General features: G+C 45.8%; 1 protein-coding gene across 1 annotated transcript in view; it reads left to right on the forward strand.

The window, feature by feature from the left end:
* The window catches only part of TDRD5 (tudor domain containing 5), a 119,732-nt gene that overhangs the window by 49,024 nt on the left and 50,161 nt on the right, over positions 1-20,547 (forward strand). Inside the window, exon 8 of the mRNA XM_069737701.1 lies at positions 4,174-4,286. Coding sequence (XP_069593802.1) covers positions 4,174-4,286 — 113 coding nt within the window. The remainder of the gene's footprint in view (positions 1-4,173; positions 4,287-20,547) is intronic.

The raw sequence follows: 20,547 nt of genomic DNA on the forward strand, positions 1-20,547 counted from the left end.
TAAATGAATCGATAAACGTGGATTTTTACCTTCCTCACACTGTCTCGCCGTATCTTCAAGCCGCACCCTGGGCTATTCCGTGTGAGACAAAAGACTGCAACTGACCTTCACATCAATGGTGAGCTGACACTCTTCCCTAACCCTGCATATGATAGATCTTATTGGAGAGGGACCAGATAAGATAATTTCAAGCGCCATGGTGGTTAAGCGTACTTTGCTTCCTCAACACAGTATCAAACACCTACCACCCAAGTGACGCGCAGTAGTTTTTAGTTACTTTCTGAGGTTTTCAGTTCAAAACAGCAATCTGCAAGACAACTTTCCAGTTCGCCAGGAAAAGAAAAGACCTTCCTTCAAGTCAGCCTCCTGGCGTTCATGAACCCAACCACGCTGGTCTTCTAGGCCCTGTTGCAACAGATTCTTTGCCTCCACCTGGGAAGTCTCTCTGGGTGGGCATCAGTCTCTTTCAGTTCCGGGACGAGTGGCTCTCAGTACTTGATATAGTCACTTACTGCTACACAATAAAATTTTCCATGCTCGCCCCCCTCCCCCAAGGAACCCACACTTAATTTCCTCATTCCCATTCACCCGCAGGAATGCTTTTTGGGTTTTTATTTTAACATCTTTGTGGTCCCAAAGATGGAATGCTCCGTTTGTTCTATCCTGGACCTCAAATTCTGGAACAGACCCGTCCGCCAATCTGCTCAGTTGGGAAGCATTTTTTCAAGATATATCAGTACAGGACCGATGGACCGCCCAGGAATCGACCCTTCCCTTCAACAGTCTAGAGCTCAGCGCAATCTTCCTTGCCTTGATCCACTGGCAGGACCTTCATTCCAGCTGTCCGATACGGGTTCAGTCCGACAATGCTACGACAGTGGCATACATCGATCACCAAAAGTCGTACAGTGATGTCAGAAGTGACTCAGATCCTTCCATGGACCGAACGAAATGTACCATCCTGGGAGTGGACAACTGGGCTGCCGATTTTTCTCACTGAGAAGGTTTCGCAACTATCGAATGGTCCCTGAATCCATCTGTTTTGCAAAAGATCTGTTTCAGATGGGCGTCTCCCAATGTCGATCTGATGGCGTCCAGGCTGAAATACAAGGTTCCTCAGTTCGTGTCCAGGTCTCAAGATCCTCTAGAGCAGGGGTGGGCAATTAATTTTCCTGAGGTGCCACATGATAGAACGTGACTGTTGTAGAGGGCCGAACCAATAGGCCTAAACTAATTCTCAATATTAATATCAATATATTGTAATTATATTATTGATAATTATATTAATTGTGTCACTTAATATTGAGCAGAATTAAGTATGCTGACATCCTCCTAAATGACATCCTCCTAAATATCGTTTGAACCCAAGTACAGCCCCATCTGTATATTTTATGAGCCCCCACACAGCCTCCCTATATACAGTATGAGCCCCACACAGCCTCCCTATATAGAACAGGAACCCCACACAGCCTCCCTATAGGTACTGCATGAGCCCCACACAGCCTCCCCATATACATCGTGTGCCCCACACAGCCTCTCTATGTATAGCATGATACCCACCCAACCTCCCCTTGTGCAGCACAAGGCCCCTATAGCTTCCCCTTGTGCAGGACAAGGCCCCATAACCTTTCCTTGTGCAGCATGATGCCCCCATTGCCTCCCGTTGTGCAGCACAACACCCCCATTGCCTCCCCTTGTGCACCATGTCACCCCCATAGCCTTCCCTTGGGCAGCATGGCGCCCCCATAGCCTTCCCTTGTGTAGCACACCGCCCCTATAGCCTCTCCTTGTGCAGCACAACACCCCCATAGCCTCCCCATGCCCACCCAAACGTCTCATGCACATGAAAAAAATGAATACCACGTACTCACCTCGGTCCCGTTCCCCGGCGCTCTGATTCTCTTCCTGCCTCCGGTGCACTGACTCTCCACAGCACACAGCTGATGCAATGAAATGACGTCATCGCATCAGCTGTTTCACACACTGATTGGTGAAGGAAGTAGCCAGAGGCCCCCTCCTCCACCAATGAAATCAGCACGGATGGAGACCATGCAGCTCTTGGACCTATGTTTTCCAGTCCCTCGGCTGTCTCCGTTCGCGGCCCGCATTTTGTCCAGGTCTTCTCTAGAGATTGGAATTGACGTGCTGATGACCTCTTGGTCTCAATTTTCCCTCCCATACCTTTTTCCTCTCTTCTACTGATCAACAAGGTGGTAAAGAAGATCAAGGTAGAGGGAGTGCTCTTCGTCCTCTTAGCTCCCAGCTGGCACAGAAGATCCTGGTACGCAGATGTAATCCATCTCCTTGTGGACAACGAGGAATTTTCCAGATCCCATCTCGCAGGGACCTCATCTTTCACCAGAATTCTGTCCCTCGATTTAATGGCATGACTGTTGAGGCCGCAGTATTGAAATCCGCCGTATTCTCCTGTCAGGTTATTTAGATCATGATCAGAGCAAGGAAACGTCTTCCTCTGACATTTACCACCATAAATGGAAGGCGTTTTTTGATAGTGCAAGGTCATTTGGATTGCTCCCATGGTTTTCACTCCATCCACATTTTCCTTTTTGGAATACCGGCCTGACTCTCCATTCCCTTAAGGTTCAGGTATCTGTGCTTTCCATTCTTTTTCAAAGGAATCTGGCATCTTGCTTTCAGATTGGGGCCTTTTTTTAAGAAGTTGCACACTCCGTTCCCGTTTACCAGTCCCTGGTAGAGCCTTGGGAACTCAATTTAGTGCTCAATGTTTTTCAGGTGTCTCCATTCAAACCTCCACATAAAATCTTGCTTTCCTTTTTCTTGTGGAAGGTTGCCTTTCTGGTAGCCATCACCTCAATGAGACGAGTGTCCAAACTTGTCTCTTTCTTGTTGTTGTTCTTCTTACCTTGTGTTTCACTGAGACAAGGTGGTTTTACACCATCCTTTCTCCCTAAGGTGGTTCCCACATTTCACCTCAATGAAAATATCATACTTTCTTCCTTTTGCCCCTCTCCCTCTCATCCTTGGGATGGATCTAGTGAGAGCTCTCCTCCGAATTTTCAGAACACCCTTCAAACATATGGAGTCTTTGTTCATAAGTCCCAAAGGCCCTTGAAAAGTCCATTCTGCTTCCAGATCTATTGCCCGCTGGGCCTGTTTGGCCATTCTGTTAGCCTATTGGCTTAGAAACAGAGTGCGTCCACTGAGGGTCACTCTGTTCACGCAGTCGGGGTCTCTTTGGCCATCTGCCATCACGCGTCGGCCTCACATTTGCAAAGCTGCTACATAGTCTTCAATTCATACCTTTGCCAAGTTACACAGGATTCACACCTAAGCCTCGCTGGATGAGAACCTTAATAGAAAAGTTTTGCAAGCCAAAGTGACCTTGCCCATCCCTGGGACTGCTTTTGGATGTCACCACCCCAGTGAAGTGAGGGAGAAATGAAGATTTTTGGTACTTGCCATAAAATTTCTTTCTCGAAGCCTTCATTTGGGGGAGACAGTACCCGCCCCGCCGTTGTATATGGTTGTGTTTGTTTCTTTTAGCCTGTGTGCACACGTTGCAGGTTTTTCGTGTTTTTTTTTTTTTTTAGCTATAAAAACGTGAAAAAAACGCATACATTATGCATCCCATCATTTAGAATGCATTCCGCAATTTTTGTGCACATGATGTGTTTTTTTCCACGAAAAAAACGCACCGCGGTAAAAAACACAGCATGTTCATTAATTCTGCGGATTTTTTACGGATTTCCCACTATATTATTGCATTGGGAACCTCTGGAAAAATCCGCAAAAATAAAAACGCACCAAAAACGCGAGAATAACACATGCGGATTTCTTGCAGAAAATGTCCAGTTTTGCTCAGGAAATTTCTGCAAGAAATCCTGAATGTGTGCACAAAGCCTTATGGTTTGTTGTGTTCATGTTGCTTCTGCTTTCTCACTAACTTATTAGCTTTGTGCCATTCGGTAGGTGTACACTGCGGGGAGGAGAACATTTTTTGGATAGTGTCAGCTTTCTAGTGGTAGCAGCATTGACCATTGTCTCCTGTGTCCCCCAATGAAGGCTCAGAAAAAGGTTTTACAGGGAGTACCCAAAATCTTTATTTTTGTGTTCCAAATGTCCACCTTCTCTCAACTACAAGCACATAGGGAAATTGAGATACAGGGTTCTTTTTGTGTTCTATCCTTTTAGATGAAAAAGAAAGAGCTGCTAATGACTTGACTTGCACATGGAGTGTCTCTACAGAGAAATCTGAGAGGATGAAATTACCAGTGATCATTTCTCCAGCAGATGGGACAATCTTGGTATTCTCTTTTTTTTTTTTAAATTGTAACTTTTATTATTTTAGCATTTGTTGCAGCCCTTTAAAGGGAACCTGTCACCCCCAAAATCGATGGTGAGGTAAGCTCACTGTCATCAGGGGCTTATCTAGAGCTTTCTGTAATGCTGTAGATAAGCCCCCAATGTAACCTGAAAGAGGAGAAAAAGAGGTTAGATTATACTCACCCAGGGGTGGTCCCGCTGCGGTCCGGTCAAAAGGGTGTCTCAGGTCCGCTCCGGCGCCTCCCATCTTCATTCCATGACGTCCTCTTCTGGTCTTCACGCCGCGGCTTCGGCGCAGGCGTACTTTGTCTGCCCTGTTGAGGGCAGAGCAAAGTACTGCAGTGCGCAGGTGCTGGGCCTCTCTGACCTTTCCGGCACCTGCGCACTGCAGTACTTTGTCTGCCCTTAGGGCAGACAAAGTACGCCTGCGCCGGAGCCACGGCGTGAAGACCAGAAGAGGACGTCATGGAATGAAGATGGGAGGCGCTGTTCCGGACCTGAGACACCCATCGGAGCAGGACCCCCCCCTGGGTGAGTATAATCTAACCTCTTTTTCTCCCCTTTCAGGTAACATCGGCGGCTTATCTACAGCATTACAGAATGCTGTAGATAAGCCCCTGATGATGGTGAGCTTACCTCACCATCGATTTTGGGGGTGACAGGTTCCCTTTAAAGCATATCCACGGCAATGATCTTTAGGAATAAGCTACAAATGCAGTTTTGCATGCTGCTACTCATCAGGTGAAGCCAATAATCCATTAAGTATTACAGCAAAATAAAAAGAACTGCAGCACCTATTAGGCAATGTTTGCACATTGTGTCTTTGCTGCTTTTTTATGCAAATTAAAAGCTGCTTTTTACAGTACCAGCGAAAGCTGAGATTTCAGAAATCTCATGCACACTCATGTGCAGCATGTCAATTCTCTCAGCGTTTTTTCCACCCAAGTACAGAAGAGCAGCAAAAAAATGTTGGCAACAACATTCGCAGCGTTTTAGTTGGAACAAAAGCAGGTACAGCAACCCATTTTTTTTTTATAACTAAGTTTAAACCAAAATATCTTAGTTCTAAGAAAAAATATAGCAAAAAGTCAGCTCACCCATCTATCGGTCCCAGTATTCAAGCACGGAACCTGCAGTGTAGCAGGAACAAGTAAATCATGAAGCTATGATCCAGCTCAGACCGTTTCGGTAAAAAAAAAAAATTGAATTCTTTAAAACGTAAAGCCTAAGAACTGTTGTTCGAAATGTGTCTGCCCACATTACATTCCAATATGGAGGTTGTGACTTTTTAAGATATGTAATGTTTTCATGGAAGATATTTTTCTAATAAAATTTTTTTTTTTTTTAAATTCTTTAACAGACCTTTCTGAGCTGGATCATACCTTCATGAAAATATCTTAAGGTACCGTCACACTAAACGATATCGCTAGCGATCCGTGACGTTGCAGCGTCCTGGCTAGCGATATCGTTCAGTTTGACACACAGCAGCGATCAGAATCCTGCTGTGATGTCGTTGGTCGCTGCAGAAAGTCCAGCACTTTATTTCGTCGCTGGACTCCCTGCAGACATCGCTGAATCGGCGTGTGTGACACCGATTAAGCAATGTCTTCGCTGGTAACCAGGGTAAACATCGGGTTACTAAGCGCGGCCATGCGCTTAGTAACCCGATGTTTACCCTGGTTACCATCCTAAAAGTAAAAAAAAATAAAAACGCTTCATACTTACCTTCCGCTGTCGGTCCCCGCGTTGTGCTTCTCTGTACTGGCTGTGAGCACAGCGACCGGAAAGCAGAGCGGTGACGTCACCGCTCTGCTTTCCGGTCGCTGTGCTCACAGCCAGTACAGAGAAGCACAACGCGGGGACCGACAGCGGAAGGTAAGTATGAAGCGTTTTTATTTTTTTTTACTTTTAGGATGGTAACCAGGGTAAACATCGGGTTACTAAGCGCGGCCCTGCACTTAGTAACCCGATGTTTACCCTGGTTACCGGCATCGTTGGTCGCTGGAGTGCTGTCTGTGTGACAGCTCTCCAGCGACCAAACAGCGACGCTGCAGCGATCCGGATCGTTGACGGTATCGCTGCAGCGTCGCTTAGTGTGACGGTACCTTTAGTCTCCTCACCTGAGCATGGTGGTTAGGATTAGTTTAATTGAATTAGTGATATGTGTTTAAAGTAAACAATTCCTGCCCAATATGTGACATTGAACAATGCCCAACCAACTCAATGGCCTTACCAATGTGTAAAAGTAAACGGTGCCTGACAAACTCAGTGCACTGCCACTGACTTAAGGTACCGTCACACTTAGCGACGCTGCAGCGATACCGACAACGATCCGGATCGCTGCAGCGTCGCTGTTTGGTCGCTGGAGAGCTGTCACACAGACCGCTCTCCAGCGACCAACGATGCCGGTAACCAGGGTAAACATCGGGTAACTAAGCGCAGGGCCGCGCTTAGTAACCCGATGTTTATCCTGGTTACCATCCTAAAAGTAAAAAAAAACAAACACTACATACTTACCTACAGCCGTCTGTCCTCCAGCGCTGTGCTCTGCACTCCTCCTGTACTGTCTGTGTGAGCACAGTGGCCGGAAAGCAGAGCGGTGACGTCACCGCTCTGCTTTCCGGCTCACCGATGCTCACAGCCAGAGCAGGAGGAGTGCAGAGCACAGCGCTGGTGGACAGACGGCTGTAGGTAAGTATGTAGTGTTTGTTTTTTTTACTTTTAGGATGGTAACCAGTGAAGACATCGCTGAATCGGTGTCACACACGCCGATTCAGCGATGTCTGCGGGGAGTCCAGCGACCAAATAAAGTTCTGGACTTTCTTCCCCGACCAGCGACAGCACAGCAGGGGCCTGATCGCTGCTGCCTGTCACACTGGACGATATCGCTAGCGAGGACGCTGCAACGTCACGGATCGCTAGCGATATCGTCTAGTGTGACGGTACCTTTAGGTAAACTATGCCCCACAAATTCAACTCTCCCCAATGTTTTTACATTTGCAATTGTGTATTTTTTCATGAATTCATATGAACTTTTTTGTTCAGAATAGTCACAATCTTTTTCAGACATACAATTTTTTTTTCTCCACTAATTGAATCAAATTGCCCTTTTTTACCCCAAAAGTTGTTTCATGGTTACACATATTTCTTGCATTGATGCCTAACACCTTCAATTGTTGATACTTGCATGATGGAATCAAAGCTGAACTTTCAGATTCTGAAAAGTGTCAAAAAAAGCCAGCTGAGCTTGCTTTTCGTCTGCAACTTTTTTTTTTACAACCAAGAGATCAGGTTTTGGCTGCAGAAAAAGCAGCAAAAAAGCAACATGTGAACATAGCTTTTGTTTCTAAGACGGCTAACACACTAAATTAAATATGACAAACACTAGTTTTTGTTTGTTTGTTTTTTTTGGGGGGGGAGGGGTTTCCACAAGTAAAATTTCTTGGTGCTTTAAAAAAATATTTAGAATTGAGTCCTCAGTGGTTGATACCTTTTAATGGTTAACTGAAAAGATGGTAACAAATTGCAAGCTTTCGAGACTACTCAGGTCCCTTCATCAGGCACAGACTAATACAAATTCTGAAGAGTCACATATTTATACACAATACAGCCCAGAAATAATGCCATAGATAAGACAGGTGACGTGAAGCAGAACTACCATTATGTGAGAATGATAAACAGTTGTGTCCCATAAATATTGGAACAGTTCATAGATAAGGACAACATCTGCAAAGAGTTTGTATGTTCTCTCCGTGTTTGCGTGGGTTTCCTCCGGGTTCTCCAGTTTCCTCCCACATTCCAAAGACATACTGATAGGGAATTTAGATTGAGAGCCCCAACGGGGACAGTGATGATAATGTGTGCAAACCTGTAAAGCGCTGCGGAATATGCTAGAGCTATATAAAAATAATGATTATTATTATTTATTATAAGGAGGGTGAATGTTTTATTGTTCTCTGATTGGGGTCTGGTTCTGTGTTGTGATGTCCCCACACGGTCTGAGAAGCAAATTCCTTAATTGATGTAAAAAGACATAAATCCATGCGACACATTGATTCCTGCATGAGTGTGTCAAAGGTCGTCATCAGTTTATATTCTCAGACTCTTCTGTCTCTCTGAGATTTGAAATTACCCTTTAATACAAGTAATCTCATGTCCATGGTGCCGTGATCAGGGAGACAAAAATGTTTTGCCACAGGTAGATCTATTCTTTTTTCTCTTATTGTGTGGCGATTAGAGTTCATCCTTGTCCTCAGTTTTTGCCCTGTCTCCCCTACATACAGACCCCGAGTTGGACATTTAGTACAAATAATTAAGTACACCACATTAGATCTGATGCAGCTGAAAGTACCTTGGATCTTGTAGTCCTGAGGTGAATTGGGGATCTTTATCTTGTCCGTGGTCTTTGTGCAAAAATGCGATTCTTCAGAATTTGTATTAGTCTATGCCTGATGATGGGACCGGAGTAGTCTCGAAAGCTTGCAATTTCTTACCATCTTTTTACCTTTCGCCACGACAACACCCACATGAGAGAGGGGATCCGCCCATAGGAACAGGAAACCTACAGAATCAAAGGAGACGGTCCCCCTCTCCTCCTCAGTTTTGGTTTCCTGTTCCTATAGGAATCCCGAAATACCTTCAGTAAGAAGAGGATTCCTGGGCAAATGCATCTGCCTGCGTGGTATCTGAGAGAACAGCAGGGGCTGCGGTACCAGAAGCAGCGATGGGGGAGCCCCTGCTTGCAGCCTCCCCCCTCGTCTGATCGCCAGCATCCGTGTAACCTGGTCCGGGGTGGGCCGGCCATTTCACAAGGACGCGCGCAGGAGCTCCCAGCAGTCGGACGCCGGCCAGCTTTTTCATATCTCCCGGCGTCTGTCACACCGCGCAGAGAAAGGATCCGGCGCGTCTGACCCGGAAGTCGTTGGAGCGCTTCCGGGGGAAGGGTTGGGGAGGCAGGGAATGTGGCACCAGATTTAAAAATGGTATGTGCAGTATAGCTGGCGTGTGCATCATGTCGGCAGTATGGCCAGCCAGCAGAGGTGGTAGCGGTAGCAGCGCAAAGAGCACCAAAAGCAGGAGTGGATGCCCCAGAGAACAGCGATCCACAAGCAGGGGACAGCAAAGTAGAGAGGATGAACTACCTGGATCCCTTATGGCGCCCCCGTCTCCAGAATCGGTACCGTTGAGCTTCACTGGGTGAGCGTAAATATTTCTCTACCAAGCTGACCAATTTCTTCTATATACTCCTTCTTCCTAGACTAAGAAGAGAACACATAAAGCCAAACATAAGGAACGTGCCTTATGTATGCAGCCTGTTCCGGACTCGTATATTAAAAAACTATGCCCAGATTGCATTAGTCAGAACTTACGGTAGGAAAAAGTGATGACGCCCATGGACGTCAGAGCCATAATTAGAGAAGAAATTCAGGCTTTGGGACAGGCCAGTGCTATGAGAGGGCAAACTAGTGGTAGAACTATTACTCCTGCTACCAGTTCAGATTCTGATGAGATTTAAGCTCGAGCCTCTGATTCCCCAAGGTCACAGTCAAGTTCTTCAGAGTATGAAGGTTGTTTCTGCCTCCCTATTAATAGCATTGATAATTTAATAAAATCCATCAGAAATACGATGGGATGTCCTGACACGAAGGAATCTAAATCCGCACAGGACATAATGTTCGCTGGACTAGCGCAGAAAAAAACGCAGAACCTTTCCAGTAATTTTCCCCATAAAAGAACTAATTAAAAAGGAGTGGGATAGACAGAACCAACATGGGTTTTTGCCCTCATCCTCCAAGAGGCGTTATCCCTATAGTGATAAGGAGCTATCTACCTGGTCTAAGGTCCCAAAGGTAGATGCCGCTGTAGCATCCACATCAAAACAATCAGTGTTGCCAGTGGAAGATGCGGGAGTTTTGGCAGATCCTACGGACCCTGAAAGCGGAAAACATGCTTAAAAGATCATGGGAGGCTAACACAGGGTCATTCAAACCAGCCATTTCTAGTACATGTACGGCTAGGTCATTGCTAGTCTGGGTAGATCAATTGGAAGAACAAATCAAAGGGAAAGTAGCAAGAGAGAAAATTCTACCTACTATTCCATTAATTAAAGAAGCTGTTGTATTTTTGGCAGATGCATCGACAGATTCCCTGCGTCTAGCAGCCAGGTCAGACGGCTTAGTGAACACAGCCTGGCGAGCACTCTAGTTAAAGAGCTGGAAGGGGGATGCACAGTCAAAATCAAAACTTTGTGCAATTCCGTGCCAGGGTGAGTTCCTGTTTTGGAAAGACACTAGATGATCTGCTAATCAAAGCGGGAGAAAGAAAGGGATTCCCTATTCAGTCTCTTCCTTTCTACAGGAGAGCATTTAGAAGACGACCGTTTAATAGGGGTAGGACATATGAACCCCAGAAAGATCATTGGGAGACGTGAGACACAAAGCAGAAAGGTGCCTTGTTTGGTGGACCCTTTGCAGCAAAACATAATAAGTACCGTTGATCCTCCAGTGGGTGGTAGAAATTTTTTTCCCCAAAAATGGAAGCGCATAACATCAAGTCAGTGGATCCGTGACCTAATAGGCTTTGGGTTAAAACTGGAATTTGCACAAATTCCCCAGGATTCATTTATAGTAACATCTCTTAGAGGGCCGAAACAACAGAAGGCTCTTGAATCGGAGGTTTTGATCCTACTGTCCAAAAGTGTTTTGGTAGAGGTCCCAAGGGATCAGGAAGGAAGGGGATTTTATTCCCTTTTATTCCTGGTCGCAAAATCCGATGGTTCATTCCAAACCATTATAAATTTAAAGAAATTAAACCCCTTTCCGCATAATCGTACCTTTAAAATGGAATCCATCAGGTCTACTATCAAACTTTTGTTTCCCAGATGTGTGATGGCAGGAATAGAATTGAAAGATGCCTACTACCATCTTCCCATATATACCAAGCACCGACAGTACCTAAGAGTGGCAATCAACCTTGCGGGCTAGATCCTTCACTTCCAATATACAGCAATGCCCTTGGTCTTTCGATGGCTCCTCGTGTATTTACAGAATCATGCTAGAGGTGATGGCTTACCTACGTAAACGGGATACATTAATTGTGCCCTACCTAGATGATTTTCTAGTGGTGGGAAAATCTCTCTCTCTGTGTAAGGATTGTCTATCTAATACAATTTCATCCTTGCAAGAGTAGGATGGATCGTCAATTTCAAAAAATCCAGGCTGCTTCCGGATACCTTCCAGTCCTTCATAGGACTACATCTGGACTCCGTAAGTCAGAGGTGTTTTCTCCCAGAATACAAGAAATCGACTATAATTTCAAAAGTTAGGTTAGCAAGGAAGAATCCTAAGATGTCACAGAGGGAGGCCATGTCGCTATTGGGATCCCTTACCTCATGTATTCCAGCAGTCCTATGGGTCCAATATCATACATGAACCTTACAACATGAAATTTTATGTGCACAGGAATATTCACAGGGGCGTCTGGACTGGAAGATAACGTTCTCATGTTGTATTAGAATCTCTGGTCTGGTGGCTTGATAGAGACCATCTTTCCAGAGGAGTGCCGTGGATAATAGAGCCTTCCAAAATAATTACCACTGACGCCAGTCCTTCAGGATGGGGCGCCCATATGGGGGATAGCCTAGGACAGGATTGCTGGAACTCTGAAGAGTTAAATTATTCTTCTAACTGGAAGGAGTTAAAGGCGGTTAGTCATGCTTTGAATCATTTCCTTTCACAGATTCAAGGGGCCCATGTAAGAGAATCCTATCCGACAATACCACCACAGTAGCATATGTAAACCATCAAGGCGGAACGCGATTGTAAAAACTAATGTCAATAACAGAGGATATTTTTCAGTTGGCCGAAGTCCATCTACTTTCCCTGACGGCACTCCATATCAGAGGAGTGGAAAATACAAAAGCTGACATTCTCAGTCGAGGCATGCTACGCCAGGGAGAATGGACTCTCAATGGCCACATATTCAAAAAGATAGTGGACTTATGGGATCTTCCACAAATATCTGTTTGCCACCAGGGAAACAGACCGGTACAAATATTTGCTTCACACATACTGGACTCTCTTCAGTTTCCCTGGAAATTCGATATAGCATATGCTTTCCCTCCAATGACACTAATTCCGCTGGTGCTCAGGAAAATCAGGAGGGAGAAAGCAGGGGTGATACTTATCGCCCCCTTCTGGCCGAAGAGACCCTGGTTCTCTTGTCTACGAGCCATGTCAGTATGCGACCCCTGGATTCTTCCATGAGACCCGAAGCTGCTCTTTCAAGGTCCATTCTTCTACCTTCAAGTGAAGGGCTTACACTTGACAGCGTGGAACTTGAGAGGCAGCTATTAAGTTCAAGAGGGTTCTCTAATGACCTTGTTAACACACTTTTACTAAGCAGGAAAAAATCTACTACTTTAACCCCTTTCTGCCATTAGACGTACTATTCAGTCCATGTGGGGTGGGCCTTAATTCCCATGGACGGAATAGTACGTCCAGCGCGATCGGCCGCGCTCACGGGGGGAGAGTGGCCGGGTGTCAGCTGCTTATCGCAGCTGACATCCGGCACTATGTGCCAGGAGTGGTCACGGACCGCCCCAGGCACATTAACCCCCGGCTCACCGCGATCAAACATGATCGCGATGTGCCGGCGGTGCAGGGAAGCATCGCGCAGGGAGGGGGCTCCCTGCGTGCTTCCCTGAGACCCTCACAGCAACGCGATGTGATAGCGTTGCTGCGAGGGTCTCCTACCTTCCTCTCCCTGCAGGCCCCGGATCCAAGATGGCCGCGGCATCCGGGTCCTGCAGGGAGGGAGGTGGCTTACCAAGTGCCTGCTCAGAGCAGGCACTTGGTAACGCTGCACTGCTCTCAGACAGATCGGTGATCTGACAGAGTGCTGTGCAAACTCTCAGATCACCGATCTGTGATGTTCCCCCCTGGGACAAAGTAAAAAAGTTTAAAAAAAAATTTCCCAAATGTGTAAACAAAACAAAATCCTAAATAATGAAAAAAAAAAATATATTATTCCCATAAATACATTTCTTTATCTAAATAAAAAAACAAAAACAATAAAAGTACACATATTTAGTATCGCCGCGTCCGTAACGACCCGACCTAGTTAACCCCTTCAGTAAACACCGTAAGAAAAAAAGAGAGGCAAAAAACAGCGCTTTATTATCATACCGCCGAACAAAAAGTGGAATAACACGCGATCAAAAAGACGGATATAAATAACCATGGTACCGCTGATAGCGTCATCTTGTCCCGCAAAAAATGAGCCACCATACAGCATCATCAGCAAAAAAATAAGTTATAGTCCTGAGAATAAAGCGATACAAAAATAATTATTTTTTCTATAAAATAGTTTTTATCGTATAAAAGCGCCAAAACATAAAAAAAAATGATATAAATGAGGTATCGCTGTAAACGTACTGACCCGAAGAATAAAACTGCTTTATCAATTTTACCAAACGTGGAACGGTATAAACGCCTCCCCCAAAAGAAATTCATGAATAGCTGGCTTTTGGTCATTCTGCCTCACAAAAATCGGAATAAAAAGCGATCAAAAAATGTCACGTTCCCGAAAATGTTACCAATAAAAACGTCAACTCGTCCCGCAAAAACCAAGACCTCACATGACTCTGTGGACTCAAATCAAACCCCCCTTCATCACCCCCTTAGTTAGGGAAAAATAAAAAAATGTATTTATTTCCATTTTCCCATTAGGGCTAGGGTTAGGGCTAGGGTTAGGGTTGGGGCTAGGGTTATGGTTAGGGCTAGGGTTAAGGCTACAGTTAGGGTTAAGGCTACAGTTAGGGTTAAGGCTACAGTTGGGGTTAAGGCTACAGTTGGGGTTAAGGCTACAGTTGGGGTTAAGGCTACAGTTGGGGTTAAGGCTACAGTTGGGGTTAAGGCTACAGTTGGGGTTAAAGGGAACCTGTCACCCCGTTTTTTGAGATTGAGATATAAATACTGTTAAATAGGGCCTGCGCTGTGTGTTCCTATAGTGTATGTAGTGTACCCTGATTCCCCACCTATGCTGAGATATAACTTACCAAAGTCGCCGTTTTCGCCTGTCAATCAGGCTGGTCAGGTCGGGAGGGCGTGGTGACATCGCTGGTTCTTCCTCAGCTTTACGTTGGTGGCGTAGTGGTTGAACAAGCAGCGCGCGATCTGCGCTGTAATCCCTTGCATCGGTGGGGGCGGCCATCTTCCTGGGGCCGCGCGTGCGCAGATCGAGTGCTCTGCTGCACGGGGCTTCAGGAAAATGGCCGCGGGATGCCGCGCGTGCGCATTAGAGATCGCGGCGGCCATTTTCCCAAAGCCGAGATGCAAACTCGGCTTTGGGAAAATGGCCGCCACGATCTCTAATGCGCACGCGCGGCATCCCGCGGCCATTTTCCTGAAGCCCCGTGCAGCAGAGCACTCGATCTGCGCACACGCGGCCCCAGGAAGATGGCCGCCCCCACCGATGCAAGGGATTACAGCGCAGATCGCGCGCTGCTTGTTCACCACTACGCCACTACGCCACCAACGTAAAGCTGAGGAAGAACCAGCGATGTCACCACGCCCTCCCGACCTGACCAGCCTGATTGACAGGCGAAAACGGCGACTTTGGTAAGTTATATCTCAGCATAGGTGGGGAATCGGGGTACACTACATACACTATAGGAACACACAGCGCAGGCCCTATTTAACAGTATTTATAGCTCAATCTCAAAAAACGGGGTGACAGGTTCCCTTTAAGGCTACAGTTGGGGTTAAGGCTACAGTTGGGGTTAAGGCTACAGTTGGGGTTAAGGCTACAGTTGGGGTTAAGGCTACAGTTGGGGTTAAGGCTACAGTTGGGGTTAAGGCTACAGTTGGGGTTAAGGCTACAGTTGGGGTTAAGGCTACAGTTGGGGTTAAGGCTACAGTTGGGGTTAAGGCTACAGTTGGGGTTAAGGCTACAGTTGGGGTTAAGGCTACAGTTGGGGTTAAGGCTACAGTTGGGGTTAAGGCTACAGTTGGGGTTAAGGCTACAGTTGGGGTTAAGGCTACAGTTAGGGTTGGGGCTAAAGTTAGGGTTAGGGTTTGGATTACATTTACGGTTGGGAATAGGGTTGGGATTAGGGTTAGGGGTGTGTCTGGGCTAGAGGTGTGGTTAGGGTTACCGTTGGAATTAGGGTTAGGGGTGTGTTTTGATTAGGGTTTCAGTTATAATTGGGGGGTTTCCACTGTTTAGGCACATCAGGGGCTCTCCAAACGCGACATGGCGTCCGATCTCAATTCCAGCCAATTCTGCGTTGAAAAAGTAAAACAGTGCTCCTTCCCTTCCGAGCTCTCCCGTGTGCCCAAACAGGAGTTCACCCCAACATATAGGGTATCAGCATACTCGGGACAAATTGGACAACAACTTTTGAGGTCCAATTTCTCCTGTTACCCTCGAGAAAATACAAAACTGGGGGCTAAAAATAATTTTTGTGGGGAAAAAAAAGATTTTTTATTTTCACGGCTCTGCGTTATAAACTGTAGTGAAACACTTGGGGGCTCAAAGTTATCACAACACATCTAGATAAGTTCCTTGGGGGGTCTAGTTTCCAATATGGGGTCACTTGTGGGGGGTTTTTACTGTTTAGGTACATTAGGGGCTCTGCAAACGCAATGTGACGCCTGCAGACCATTCCATCTAAGTCTGTGCTCCTTCCCTTCCGAGCCCTCCCATGTGCCCAAACGGTGGTTCCCCCCCACAATTAGGGTATCAGCGCACTCAGGACAAATTGCACAGCAACTTTTGGGGTCCAATTTCTCCTGTTACCCTCGGAAAAATACAAAACTGGGGGCTAAAAAATAATTTTTGTGGGAAAAAATTTTTGTTTTATTTTTACTGCTCTGCATTATTAACTTCTGTGAAGCTCTTAGTGGGTCACAGTGCTCACGACACATCTAGATAAGTTCCTTAGGGGGTCTACTTTCCAAAATGGGGTCACATGTGGGGGGTTTCAGTGTTTAGGCACATCAGTGGCTCTCCAAACACAACATGGCGTCTCATCTCTATTCCTGTGAATTTTGCATTGAAAAGTCAAACTGCGCTCCTTCTCTTCCGAGCTCCCCCATGCGCCCAAACAGTGGTGTACCCCCACATATGGGGTATCAGCGTACTCAGGACAAATTGGTTCCATTTTCTTCTCTTACCATTGGGAAAATAAAAAATTGGGGGCGAAAAGATAATTTTTGTGAAAAAAAATTATTTTTTATTTTTACGGTTCTGCATTATAAACTTCTGTGAAGCACTTGGTGGGTCAAAGTGCTCACCACACCTCTAGATAAGTTCCTTAGGGGGTCTACTTTCCAAAATGGTGTCACTTGTGGGGGGTTTCAATGTTTAGGCACATCAGTGGCTCTCCAAACGCAACATGGCGTCCCATCTCAATTCCAGTCAATTTTGCATTGAAAAGTCAAATGGCGCTCCTTCACTTCCAAGCTCTGTCATGCGCCCAAACAGTGGTGTACCTCCACTTATGGGGTATCGGCGTACTCAGAACAAATTGTACAACAACGTTTGGGGTCCATTTTCTCCTTTAACCCTTGGTAAAATAAAACAAATTGGAGCTGAAGTAAATTTTTTGTGAAAAAAGTTAAATGTTCACTTTTATTTAAGCATTCCAAAAATTCCTGTGAAGGGTTAATAAACTTCTTGAATGTGGTTTTGAGAACCTTGAGGGGTGCAGTTTTTAGAATGGTGTCACACTTGGGTATTTTCTATCATATAGACCCCTCAAAATGACTTCAAATGAGATGTGGTCCCTAAAATAAAATGGTGTTGTAAAAATGAGAAATTGCTGGTCAACTTTTAACCCTTATAACTCCCTAACAAAAAAATATTTTGGTTCCAAAATTGTGCTGATGTAAAGTAGACATGTGGGAAATGTTACTTATTAAGTATTTTGTGTGACATATCTCTGTCATTTAATTGCATAAAAATTCAAAGTTGGAAAATTGCGAAATTTTCAAAATTTTCGCCAAATTTCCGTTTTTTTCACAAATAAACGCAGGTAATATCAAAGAAATTTTACCACTATCATGAAGTACAATATGTCACGAAAAAACAATGTCAGAATCACCGGGATCCGTTGAAGCGTTCCAGAGTTATAACCTCATAAAGGGACAGTGGTCAGAATTGTAAAAATTGGCCCGGTCCATAACGTGCAAACCACCCTTGGGGGTAAAGGGGTTAATATATAGAAGAGTGTGGAGAAAATTTCTAAACTTCCATACGGAAGCTTTATCTAGAGAAGTCCCAATTTTACCCATCCTAGAATTTTTCCAAAAAGGTCGAGAGCTGGGTTTATCAGTGAGCACTTTAAGGCCACATTCACACATTCCTTTTTATCCTGCGGGCTCTCCCGCAGCGGATTTGATAAATCTGCAGGGCAAACCCGCTGCGGTTATCCCTGCAGATTTATCGCGGTTTGTCCTGCGGGTTCCGCTGCGGGTTCCGCTGCGGGATTTACCCCTACTATTGATGCTGCATATGCAGCATCAATAGTAGTGTTAAAAATAATAAAATCATGATGATATACTCACCCTCTGACGTCCCGATCTCCTGGGCGCTGCAGGCGGCGGTCCGGTTCCAAAGATGCTGTGCGACCAGGACCTTCGGTGACGTCACGGTCATGTGACCGCGACGTCACCGAAGGTCCTGGTCGCATAGCGAACCTGAGACCAGACGGCCGCGTGCAGCGCTGAGACTTCAGAGGTGAGTATATCATGATTTTTTATTTTAATTCTTTTTTTTTTAATACAAATATGGTTCCCGGGGCCTGGAGGAGAGTCTCCTCTCCTCCACCCCGGGTATAACCCGCACATTATCCGCTTACTTCCCGCATGGTGTGCACAGCCCCATGCGGAAGTAAGCGGATCAATGCATTTCTATGGGTGCAGAATCGCGATTCTGCACAAAGAAGTGACATGGTCCTTCTTTTTTTCCGCAGCAATTCAGCACGGTTTTTTTCGGGTTTTTCCGCATCATGTGCACTGCGGTTTCTGTTTTCCATAGGGTAACATTGTACTGTACCCTGCATGGAAAACAGCTGCGGACCCGCAGCGGCAAAATCGCCGCGGTTCCGCAGTAAAAACCGCATAGTGTGAACATGGCCTTAAGGTCCAGATTTCAGCGTTGGGGGCTCTTTATGGATGTAATATAGCAGGAGATAAATGGGTCGCAAGATTCATTAAGGCATGTGAGCGAAGTTGGCCGATCCACATTTACCACCATGGGATTTGAATCTGGTTCTTGAAGCTTAAACTAATTTCCCGTTTGAGCCATTAGAATCTATCCCCTTAATGTCATATAAGGTAGCTCTACTAGGAGCTTTGACATCAGCCATAAGTCAGTGACATTCAAGCTGTCTCCATAGATCTCCCTTTTTTGTTAGTATTCCAAGACCGGATAGTACTCAAACCAGACCCATCATACCTTCCTAAAGTCGCATCTAGTTACCATAGGTCACAAGAGATATTTCTTCCTACCTTCTTTGATACTCCCTCAGGCCCAGAGGAAGAAAAGTTCCATACTTTTAGATGTAAAAAGAGCCTTCCTGACCTATATAGCGAGAACTCGCCCCTGGAGGCAGAGTAGGGCTCTGTTTGTGTCCTTTCAGGGCCACAAGAAAGGACATAGAGTCACAAAAGCTACCTTGTCCCGATGGATCAGAGAAGCTATCTGTCTGGCCTATTCGTCAAAAGGCGAGAGTCCTCCGGAAGGAAATAAAGCACATTCTGCACAGACCATGGCATCCTCTTGGGCTGAAAAAGCAGACGTGCCAATTGACTTGATATGTAAGGCTGGTTTCACATTTGCAGTTGTGTCCGCAGCGTTTGTGCCGCAATTATCCGCATGCGTCGTGTATTCCTATCTTTAATATTAGTGACGCATGTGTCTGCGATCGGTTGTGTTTTGCCGCGTTAGACGATGCATGTGTCGTTTCGTCGTCTGCGGTTTGACACGGTAAACGCTACATGTAGTAATTTTAGAGGCGTCAAAATGCCACCTAGAAATGTATGCGGTTGTTAGCGGAAGGAATGCGGCAAAAAAGCACATTGCTGTCTGCGTGAACGCATGCATTCGCAAGCACATGCGTTTGCTTGCGTTTGTGAACGCATGCGTTGCACCACAGGAAAACGTCTAGACACTGATTAGCCACCCCCCACATTCAAACTGATAAAAGGAGGGAGTGGGCATTTGCAGTCCATAACTCAGCAGACTGGGAACAAGAGCAGACAGACGCAGGAACCTGGGAAGAATCAACACTCTGAACAATGTGAGTATCAAAGCCAATGTCTTTATTTTCTATTTTCTGTCTCTGTCATAAGTTCTGCCATTTTTTTCTTTTCTTTCTGCAAGCATCAGAATGTCAGCCTCTTCTGAGGAGTAGCAACGTCCTGGGCCTGCACAAGCCGAACATGTCAGTGAAGTGAGTACTCACCTTCTCAGATTGGTAAGTATTCACTGTCACATCTACACATGTGACAATTTTTTTTTTCCTTTTTTTAGAGCACTTCTTCCACTGCGGCAGAGGCTGAGCAGGAGCAGCGGGTTCACGGTCGGGAGTTTCTCTCATCACATACAGTTGTGTGATCACGGCCAAAAGTCCATTGTCTAACCATTCTTTTTTGTTTTTTCAACAGTGCTCAAAGTCAAAACACGTTGGCGTTTGACGATGGATCGCTTCAACAAGGACCTTCGTCAAGAGAGCCGAGTTCCTAGTGGTTCTGGAGCAAGGATCAGAAAATATAAATACCACCGCATTCTGGCATTTTTGAGACTGGTCATTGCCCAGAGAATGTACAAATTTTTGTGGTGTATTAGGTTGTGTTGTATTGCCTTAATCTGTATGTTTCTATTCCACAGGAGTTGGCGCTTAACTTTTGTAAATGTTTGGTAGTAATGTGTTTTGTTTTTTTTCTTCTTTTTTCACAGCACATGGAGCAGCACTCTTGACCCTAGTTCTGGAGCAGTCCTTCATAAGACAGCCATGGACCCGCCCCAGCCATCCAGCAGTGCTGCAGCAAGTGGGCCTGCCAAACAAACTGGAGACCAGGAAGCTGGTCCATCAGGTGTTCCCCTTTCCCAGTCCTCTGCCCCTTTTTTTTTTAGGGGGGGGGGGGGGCTCTTCACGTCAGCGGCAGAGGGCCTCGGACAGGTCACTCATGCCCTAGTGTTTGCACTTGAGCTCGGTCTTTCATGATGGACTCAAGG

Source organism: Ranitomeya imitator, chromosome 8, assembly GCF_032444005.1.
Source record: "Ranitomeya imitator isolate aRanImi1 chromosome 8, aRanImi1.pri, whole genome shotgun sequence".
In the NCBI taxonomy this organism is placed as follows: Eukaryota; Metazoa; Chordata; class Amphibia; order Anura; family Dendrobatidae; genus Ranitomeya; species Ranitomeya imitator.